The 11,516-nt window shown below is 35.1% G+C and overlaps 1 protein-coding gene across 1 annotated transcript in view; it reads left to right on the forward strand.

Annotated features, from left to right (window-relative positions):
- The window catches only part of LOC106464230 (sodium- and chloride-dependent GABA transporter 2-like), a 42,444-nt gene that overhangs the window by 21,396 nt on the left and 9,532 nt on the right, over positions 1–11,516 (forward strand). Inside the window, exons 8-9 of the mRNA XM_022391934.1 lie at positions 407–519; positions 5,920–6,057. Of these exons, the coding sequence (XP_022247642.1) occupies positions 407–519; positions 5,920–6,057 (251 nt within the window). The remainder of the gene's footprint in view (positions 1–406; positions 520–5,919; positions 6,058–11,516) is intronic.

Genomic DNA, 11,516 nt, shown 5'->3' on the forward strand with positions numbered 1-11,516 from the left:
TAGGATCTCCGATCAACAACTTAACCATAGAGAAGTTCAGGAATGTCTATTAGTTCGAAAGTTCCGAGCAAAACAAATCTTCTTTTCTCACTTATTGTTAAAAAAAAAAGCAAGGGATAATTACAAATTATTCCCATTATTAAAACACAGACTTGTTCAGATAATGATATTCATTACTCCAAGTGCTATAGTATTCATGTTGTATTTTATAGGCGCCACATCCATTGTTTTACTTTAAGAAGGGATTTTGCCATTTTTAGGTGTTTTTTTCTTTTTTGAGTGACTAATATATTTTTTCTCTGTTACAGAGTAAAAATAATCGATTTTAATTTAAAAAAAAACATTTTTCTTCGAATTTCTTATCTTAATAATGTACTGACGTATTGTGTGAACACTGTTTTGTTAGGTCCAGGTTTGGTGTTTATTGCCTATCCTAAAGCCGTAACAGAAATGCCCTTGTCACCTCTGTGGGCCATTCTGTTCTTTTTCATGATCCTCGTCTTAGGTCTGAATAGTCAGGTACGGTACGAGTTTGCAGTTATTAGATATGATTTGAGTGAATAGAATATTATAGCTGCCAATAACGTGAGGTTAAATTGAGTCAGTGGTAATTTATGTAAAATATACTTATTAAGGAAGTAAAATTAAAGTTACATCAAAATTGAAGTTGGGGATGATATGATATTAGATTTCGAGTTAAATTAATATTTATTTGATACATTTTGTGCATTGAGCATATATTCTGTTGGTATCAAAAATATGATGCTAACTTACATTTAACGATAAACCAACCATTTAAAACACTGGACAAGGATAGCTTCATTGGATAAAAAAGGCAGCCGTACTGCAAAATAAAAATAATTTATCGTTAAATTCAAGGTCGTTTTAACTTTATAATACCACAGGTCCTGCTATGCTTCCCCTACTTGAGCACATCTGGGGAACCAGAACATAATATTCAATTTACAAGTTTTTAACGAGATATTTCTGAAGTATATGGAGTAACTGCAGAGAAAAAACAACAGAATGTAGTGGAAAATTTAAAGATCTTAGAAACTAGCCATTGTTCTGGGATTTTTTATAATTCCTTTAGACATTCTTTCCTGTCCCGGAAACGCTTTCTTGTTAAATTATATTTGTTTGAAATTTACGGAAACTTTCCTAAGAGAAAAAAAGACACCAGGTAGGCCTAGTTAGTTTAAAGAGTACCATTAGTGGCAGCAAAATATTACAATGATTCAAACCCTTATTTATAGAATATTACTGTTAAGCTTATCGTATTTAAAAACGTAGATAAGTTTGTTTGTTTGACGTTAAAAAGAAATCTACACGATGGGCTATCTGTGCTCTGCACACAACGGGTATCGAAACCCGGATTCTAGCGTTATAAGTCAGTACACATACCGCTGTGCCATTGGGGGGGGGGGGGCATTTTACAGAAGAGACAAACTGGGGAGCCGCAGATAAGTAGAAAAAAAAACTTATTATTTTGAAAACAAACTATGTTTATTAGGTATACATTGATCTCGACCAAAAATATCGTTATCAAAAACATTGTTACCTAGCTTAATCATTGTGACAGGTTAGGTCGTAGGTCAACGATAAATCTCTGTCTGTGGTTTTTTTTTTGTTGGTTTTTTTGACGATTGATAGCCAGAAGTGTTGACTATTGCAATCGGAAAAAATAAAGTATAAAAAATGTATATTAATAAATATCAATCAAGTTGAAACTGATTAGATACATAAAATGAAACTTCATGATTGTTTGTTTTGAATTTCGCGCAAAGCTACACGAGGGCTATCTGCGCTAGCCGTCCTTAATTTAGCAGTGTAAGACTAGAGGGAAGGCAACCTAGTCATCACCATCCACCGCCAACTCTTGGGATACTTTTTACCAACGAATAGTGGGATTGACCGTCACATTATAACGCCCCCACGGCTGAAAGGGCGAGCATGTTTGGTGTGACGGGGATCCGAAACCGCGACCCGCAGATTGCGAATCGAGCGCCCTAACCATCTGGCCATGCCAGGCCAAACTTCATAGTACATTTTTGCTTCTTCTTTGCGAATTACGCTAAACCTGTGTTACAAATTATCAATTCTAAAATATGTTTGAGTAAAACAAACTTTTCAAATAGAGTTAGAGTTATTATTTTTAATTAAATTTTGAAACTTGAGATGCAGGTTTGAAATCGACACCTGAAGGTGCTCACTAATATAGCTAAAGATAAGTGGAGCGCAAACTTTATAGTTGACAATTTTATTTTAGGGAAATTTTAGAATAAAAATGTTATTGAAAAACTAGCAGAGACCCACAAAACATTTGCCGTCGGATTAGTACCTTTATTGCAATAGTATTTATTTAAATACAAATTTTATAGAGTAATACAAAATAATTCTAACCGGAGATACTGAAATCTATAAGTCCACTTGTCTTAGGCCGAACATTACTTAAGCCTTTATTAAATACGGCCCATATTTGATAAAGAGATAAATTAGCACACTAACTTGTGTACGTTTTTTGCTTTAGTTTAGTTAGGGCTACACTTTACCGTACTAATTATTATCAATAAATATACTTATAACGTTATTCTATGACCTAACGTTAGACTTTTTTTGAATACTTTCATAAGTTTTAATATGTTGTTGTACAAAATGTCTTCTAAAGTACATTTACATCCGCCTTTTATTTACATCTGTTGAAATAATGTATACGCATTTAAGTAGTAAGGTGCGCGCGAATTTCCACGACAGACAAATCTGAGGATTATCATAATAGATTATTCTGAAATTTCTAATAAGTGCAAGCTAGTTTAAAACAGTGAAAATTAAAATAGTGATAAATCAGAAATGGTTAAACTGTCGATTTAAAAATAACATGGGTTCGCATCTATATGTTGCTCAATATTGGAAAACGAAAGCAGAAGAAAAAGGAGGCAGGCTTGGAAATCCAAAAAGTTTTTACAACATAATAAAATAAAGTTGAGAGAGACTACCAGTAGAATGATTTAAGTAACTACTCCTGTTACAACTGGTGAGAAGATCAGTGCTATGATTCCCTGATATGTTGTCAGAATTTAAAGAAGCCACATCTTATCCTGACAAAGGCAACGCTAAAGAGGAAAATTAGACAGGAAATGAAAATCCATGTGCATTTTACTTTGAGTGATAGAGCTAAGTGTCCAAAAAATCGACTCAAAAGTTTAACATTTGTTGATCGAAACAGATCCATTATAGCTGTACACATTTCATTTTACTAAAAACTACAAGGTAAGGAAATTACAAAACAGTTATAAAATATGACGACCTGCTAACAAGACAATGAGTTTGTTTTTGCTGGAAGATTTTCAGCAAAGCTAATTTTTCATAAAGAACTGAAAAAATGATCATCATTTTAAAATCTAAATCAAAAGTCGTTGGATCATCTAAAGGCATTTCAGTGGTAGAACGTATTAGAAACTCAACAGAAAACCAACCAAGCAATCGATATAGAAAATAGAACCTGCGTCAGTTTAAGACAAGGAGCTGGAACATTGGCAAACTATACTTGCAATACTTTTCTTGACTTCATAACTCTCATGGAACTCAAAATACCATTTCTCTTTGTGAAGACCATGAGAAGCGCTTTACAATCAGAAATGCAAATTTCCTGAACTTTATTGAATATTTAGCAATGTTTAATCCTGTCATGAAAGAACATCTTAGAATAATTGCCACACAAGAAATCCTTGAGTACTTATCTGGAAAAGGACATTAGGAATAAATTTATTTAGTTGCTGTTCAAGAAGATTCAAATCAACGTATTGACTTCTGCTAGGAGTACCAAGTATCTCTCTATTACGCTTGACTGTACTCCACACTATAAGCCACATAGAACAGATGGCTATAATCTTTAGTTTTGTTACACCTACTTCTTGAATTTGCATTTGAAGACGGTATACTCAGTATCAATGGGCAATTTTCTCTGATGTTTGTGTTAAAAGACGCAAAGGAAATACAAGAAAACGGCATTACCTCTGGAATGCTCACGTGGTCAAGGATATGTCAATTGAGCCAAAACGAAAGGCTAGACTAATGGTCTTCAGAATCATCAAAGACTTAAACCCAAAACAGAAAAAAAAAACAACCTTTGTTACTGCAGAATTGACGAATGGTTTTCAAAGAGAGTAAAAGTCTCAAGGGAGCTTACAGAATAAGTTAAAATCAATGGTAATTTTTTTTCAAAAGAACAGCTGATTCGCTTATGAACAACGAAGACACAATTTTCATACGAAAATTGTGAGGAAACTATCCTTTGTCCACAACAAAACTTGAAAGTAAATTTCTTTAGCTAAATTGCGAACAACTACCTGCAGTAACATAGCTCATTTTCTTGTAATGTTAATCTGTCGAAGAAACTCGCGTGTATCTTAAAATCGTCTGATCAGATGACGAGGCAACTGATGTCAATGCAAAATAACCTTTTGCTGTCTCCCTTATGGAGAGATGACTTAGGAAAGCATTTTGTTCAGGGTCAAATTATCATATTTGTTCTCAGCACTGCCATAATGAACATTCCTTTAACATTGCTCATCATTGTTCCTGGTGGAGGAAGTAGTTTTTTTTCCGAACTCAAATTTGTTTGTTTGTTGAATTTCTCGTAAAACTAATTGAGGGATATATGCACTAGCCATTCCTAATTTTGAAGTGATAGACTACAGTAAAGGCAGCTAGTCAACAACACCGCCAACTCTTTAGCTACTTTTTATCAACAAACAGTGGCATCGACCACCACATTATAACGCCCCAATGGCTGAAAGGACAAGTATGATCGATGACAGGTTTCAATCCCGCGATCCGTAGATTGCCTATCTAGTTGGACCTGGCAACAATTTCAAGTGAGCAGGAAATTGAACTTAAGCAAATAGTTTGGAATTACACTTTAATGAAAGCAAGAAAAGTAAAATTTCTCTAATTATAAAGTTTTGAATTGGCATTATATTTTCGTGTTAACAGTTACTGTGACATTTCGTCAGGTCATAATGAATAAGTAAGTTTGGTTTGGTTGTATTCTTACGATTTCGTTGCACAATTTAAAATAAGATTGGAGGAGAGTAAACTTTTCTAACGCGGAAAACCGGATTTGTCATTATGATTAGAAATATTTGGTTAGAAGTGAATAGGAATATAGCCTAAAGTTTGATATAATGATTAGAATTATATACGTTTTGTTAATTGCTTTGAATTTGTTTAGGTTTAAAATTCGACCCTTGTTTATAACATTAAATTTAGAATGAAAATACTACATAGGCTTATAATTAAGCCCTCAAAAACATCAAAAAACATAATATATGTTACTTTTCTAAATAAACTGGATGAGTTTGAAAGTTTTACTTGGCTTCGTTTACTTATAGGAATTCAAAATATATTGGAGTAAGCGTTCCAGAATATGAATAGAATGGATTGTTTGTTTTGAATTTCGCGCAAAGCTACACGAGGGCTATCTGCGCTAGGCATTCCTAATTTAGCAGTGTAAGACTAGAGGGAAGGCAGCTAGTCATCACCACCAACCGTCAACTTTTGGGCTACTCTTTTACCAACGAATAGTGGGATTGACCGTCACATTATAACGCCCCCACGGCTGAAAGGGCGAGCATGTTTGGTGTGACGGGGATCAGAACCAAATAGAATGGATATGAGAACTTTTACGTTAGGGTATACGAAATTCACATTATTGGCTATTGGCCATCTTTATCGTCAACGTTTTTGTAAGCAATCTTAGAGTAAATAAAATACCGTGTATTCAGTTCATTCGCTAATCAAGAGTTAAAACGGTTGGAAATGTGTAAATATATAATATATAGATTGAGGAATGACTGATTTAATAGAAAAACAAATGAACAGTTTTTATCCTCATAATATTTTTTAACTTCTTAACAGTTTGTAGCCGTGGAAGGAGTTATTACAGCTATGGTGGACGTATTCCCTCACATCTTTAGAAGAGGATATAGAAGAGAATATTTCATCGCAGTTGTTTGCTTGATTTTGTTTCTTCTTGGATTATCGATGGTTTCAGAGGTAACAACGAATGTTGAACACGTTTTAGGTATTGGGCTTATCTTGTATCTGATCATCAATATCATAAAGCAGAAATCAAGGAAATATGTACATATAACAGTGGCGTAGCAAGAGGGGGCAAGGAGCAGTAGCCCTCGGGCGCAGGTGTGAAGGGGCGCAAAATTTTCTCTGGCCTATAAGGCCTATTAATTAATAATTATACCCTCCCCTAGGATATAGCGCAACTGCCCTACGTTAAGTAAATACGACACAGTGTTACGTTATTTGTGTGTATTACGCTTGCAGTTTTAACTTTTAAAAGCCGCCCACTGAAATACAACTCACTGTCTATACACACATTACCTTGTCACGTTGTCCCCCTCTTTTATATACCCGACTACCCTATATCTAGTAAGAACTAGAACATTCGCCAAAGTACAGGATAATTCTAGAAAGTAGAGAGCGTGAGAATCACATGATCTCGATGACGCAACAATATGTTACATCAATCTCGTATTTTCTTTTTGTAGAACATACACCTACTTGTACGTTGTACTCTAGGACTTGTATTTGATCTACAGATGAATGATGGAATAGTGTAATTTACTTCTGTACGTCAATTCGGTCTCACAATTGATCTGCAGTCAGAAGTATTATTGAGCACGTTCGTTGTTATAGCGTTTGTTTAGCGTGATTGTTGAAGTTGAGTGTATCGGTAAAGTTATATTCGGAAAGAATAAACCAGTTTTATTAAGTAAAGAACCTGTGTCGCTAAACTTTCGTCGGAACGAAGCTTCGGAAAGTTAATTAACAAACGGAGACGTAACAATTTTTCTATTGCACATATAGACTTAAACTCTATCTCCTCACTACGCCACAAACAATGATGACTTCACTGATCTAAGCCATAAATGGTTTGTTCCACGATAGATATACGGGCGTCGTTAAAATCCTAAAACGTAAACTATCCAGGTTTGTTAACATAAATGCTCTCCTCCGCAACTAAACAATAATTCTATGTAAAATCAGAAACAACCAGTACCGTAGACAGTGTCAAAGTTCTGTCGTACGTACCTAGCTGTTAAGGCCTCGAGCATGAGCAACCAGTAGTAAAGGTACGTTGGCAGAAATCTATAAAGTGGATCGAGGACATGGTCCACTCGGGAAATGTTTGCAGTTTACACTAAAAATGGAGCTGTTTTTACACTTTTTAAGTATGCTATTTACATATGTGAGTGAAATTAATTTAAGGGTCGAGATACCCCCTATACGCATGCACATTAGACTACGTTAAAGCTTCACTAACCCAGTTTTGAAGACCTGTCACCCTCGTTCTGAAGTAATGAGTTTGAAATAAATCACTTTTATTTCCAATGAGTAAATACGATAAACTAGTGAGTACTGGTATTCTGTACACGTTATGTCTTGAATCAGAAAATAACGACATTTTGTTTAAAATTTTTTGCAGACAAAAAGAAAGAGAACGCCATTTCTGTAGTATAAGTTATAATGTATATATAGAAAGATGGATAATCTTAGCTTAACGCATTACAAAACTGTTTAAATATTAGCAAGTTTTTAATAACTGTCAGAAGAGTGTAATATTATATTTACAAACTAAAAACAAACTTTGCTAAATGGTTCTATAAAGTTTAGACTAACTTACAGCAAACATGTGGCAGGCTGCCACGGACAAGCCGATGGCTAGGGGTGCGGATCCTTTGATGTCTCCTCTGTTCTCGTCACAACAGGCGAACACTGTGAACACCAAAACCAAGGTAATGCAGAGCTCGACGATGAAGCCTTGGACGGGGCTCAGGTGCTGGCTTAGAACAGTGGCTCCCAAGTTTCCTTGCAGGTGGGAGGGTGTGAGTGCCTTCAGCAAGCCGGCACCCACTATTCCCCCTAAGCACTGGACGATAATGTACAGGACTGCACGGAGTAAGGAGATCTTCGCGGTGACCAGAAAAGCGAATGTAACGGCAGGGTTTATGTGTCCTCCACTGACATGCCCGATAAACTGTACCACCGTCCCCACGGTCACGCCGAAAGCCAGGGCTATCTGGACAATAGTAGGAGAGTAATCCGAATCCCAGCCGGTAATGCAAGAGCCGCAACCGATCAGGACCAGTATAGCTGTCCCTATAAACTCCGCGAACAGAGCTACGGACAGTGCCCTCTTGTTGGCCAGGTCTCCAAACCCTAGCATCTGACGTACGTTGCTTCTAGCTGCCATGATTAGTGTGGGGACAAGTTCTGCAGAATAACTGGGCGAAAATAACTCGACCTGGCGCTTAAATAGGATATTATCGTCTGGAAAATCTCCACGACCTTTGAACTAAAAGGACGAGTGGCTGTCAGCATCACTTAATTATCACGTGGCCCACTTGTTCAGCCAATCTTCGACTATGTGAGAAACCGAGCACTTTCGGATGGTAAACCTTATCAAAATATGTATTATACTTCATCTATTTCCGTTTCAAGACAATTTAGACATGTTCACGTTCACTTTTATACCGGTACAGACGTTTATTTATACGCATGAACACAAAATTTTTAACGTGTAAAAATCCTTAAGTATGCAAATAATAATGTTAAGATAGTAATAGAATAACTTTTTTTCCTTCAAAAGTTATAATTGCATGAGTTTTTTTTATATAGATAGGTTTGAGTTTAGAGAGTGATTTATGGGTGTTTTATTAAGTAAAAAACAAACAGAAAGTAAGGTGCTAATATCAGACAATCTTGTTTTAGTTCTGTGTTGCGTTTTACATTTCGTTATGCACCTGAAATATAAAAAATACAGAAACTGTCTTATTAAACTCAAAGTAAACTACTAGTATAAGTTACTCGATCCTTGAAGTTTATGTGGCAATTTGTTAACTTCAACTAAAATATTCGTGAGCACGAAAAGAAAGACCTCCCGTGAAATTAACTGATATGTCGGGTCTTTCATAATTGACTGTAAAAGTTACAAAACTGGAATTAGAACCTTGAACCTAAATGGTATATTACACACACATGGATTACACGCTAGGTCAGTGACCCTTAAGGTTCGTCTCTAATTTTGATCTATTGTGGCTATCAAGCACCACACGTCACAAAGGTCATGTTGGTCAAATAGCTGAAAGTGAGGAGAGTGTTTTCAGCGACGTTACATCTCGAACCCTAGACCCTTCGAATCGTAGCTCAATACGCTAACAATAAGAGCCACGCCCGGCTCAATTACAAAATAAACTCAAAGTAAAGAAAACAGTCTATAAAATAGTGACAGAAGAATAATTAATAAACCGTACTTAAATTTACTAGCTATAAATCTGTACCAGAAACATCGCCAGACAAATTTATTCGCTAACTTTCTTATGAGTACGGCAACAGGTGGCGGGTTCAGAACAAGTCCAGGAATTCCCAAGTAATGAAAATAAAGAACAATGAAAAAACTTTCTGCCATTATACGACGGTGTAAATGTATCACCAAATGATAAGTGTGCCATAAGTGTGGTCAAACCTGTATACATACACACAAAAAATGCTGCCCTCATATGCATACTACGCGATGTGATACAATGATACATAACGTTATTTTGCCCCAAGCCGATTCGTTAACTAGAAGTACTGAAGTTGTCTGAAATTCAATCGTGTAGCTTTGTGCTTAATCACAGACAAATTTCCATTTACAATTCATAAAGTTCCCAAACTATTTCACACTGCATATTTCCTATGCAGTGTGAAATAGTTTGGACACTTTATGAATTATAAATGGAAATATGCAGTGTGAAATAATTTGGGAACTTTATGAATTGTAAATGGAAATATGCAGTGTGAAATAGTTTGTAAACTTTGTGAATTGTAAATGGAAATATGCAGTGTGAAATAGTTTGTGAACTTTATGACTTTTAAGGTAGAGGTTAAAAAACAAACAAACAGATGCTCCATTTAGTTGCTCATGTTTTCAAGTAAGCTAATAATGTTAATTCTGAAAAAAACGAGGAATGTACTCCGATGGGCCAGCGGTAAGTATGGGGGCCTATAATGCTGGCGTGGTGGTTAAGGCGTTCGACTCCCAATCTGAGGATCACGGGTTTGAATCCCTATCACCGGACATGCTTGCCCTTTCAGCCGTAGGGGCGCTATAATGTGACGTTGGAGAAAGAGTAGCCCAAGAAGTTGGCAGTGGGTGTTGTTTTTGTCTAGCTGCCTTCCCTCTACTACAGATAGCTCTCATGTAGCTTTGTGCGAAATTTCAAACAGGTCAAACTTACAGTGCTCAAAATCAGGTTTACATATCTGTAGTGGGCAGAGCACAGCTAGTTCATTGTGTAGCATTGCGCTTAAAAACAAATACACCATAAGGAAATGAACTTTGTTGAATGTGGACTAGTACGGAGCGTACGTCTATAGATTGAACTCTTAAACTGCTGATTTTATTAGCCTTGTTAGTCTGACATTGTTGTTGTCGCTAAATATCATTGTTTATAAAATATTGTCTAGTTTGTGTTGTTATTTACCTCGCCAACAGAACATGATTTATAAACAATATTTGTGCATTACTGATGTACCTAATTACCTGGACTGAAGCTTATAAGTAATAAAATATCGAGTAAGATATTCAATAAACTATAAAATTGTAATAATAGTCTATAATAATTTTTATTGAGTAGAAAGTTGTACAAGAGTCCATTTATGCTGTGCATACAACAGGGCTCGAACTTGGGAATTTTAGGATTATAAGTTCTCCAGCTTACCGCTTATTGTTTGTCGTTACTAGAAGTTTATACCATTATACAATCCTAAATACATGATTTAAATTTAATTGTACATGAAAAAAGTTACTTTTTAGTTATATTTCAAATTATGTATATATATATATGTATATATGTATACTGTAAATATATTAATGAATATAATGCTATTCAATACATTATGATGGGACCAAAATTCAGAATTCTTCTTCTATTACCAGTATTAGTTGTCATAATGTATATATGTATTGTGGACAAAGGTTATGGTTTTTATTAACAACGGTCAATATAGGGTGAATCACCCTACGGAGATGAATCACAGAGCCTTTGTTGATTAGTCATCAATGTGTGAACGCAAGACTTCAGTTACAAACTAAATACACGTTTGTTTTATTTGTAATATCAAAAAATATACACCGTTTTTAAGTGTTTACTTGTCTGCAAACAGTTTTAACAAGTTACTTATCTATACACAGTTTTAGCCAGTTAATATGTATATAAATTGTTTAACCAGTTGTTTATCTACAAACAGTTTTGAACCAGTTACTGATCTATACATAGTTTTAGCTAGTTCTTATATATAAATTCTTTAACCAGTTACTTATATATATCTTTAAACTCTATTAAACATTTACTTATCTTCAAATACTTTTAACCAGTTACTTATATATATATATATATACACTCTTTAACCTAGTTATTTTCTATAACTTAGTTTAATTAGTTACTTATATATAA

The sequence above is a fragment of the Limulus polyphemus genome, unplaced genomic scaffold (genome assembly GCF_000517525.1).
Source record: "Limulus polyphemus unplaced genomic scaffold, Limulus_polyphemus-2.1.2 Scaffold1592, whole genome shotgun sequence".
Lineage (NCBI taxonomy): Eukaryota > Metazoa > Arthropoda > Merostomata > Xiphosura > Limulidae > Limulus > Limulus polyphemus.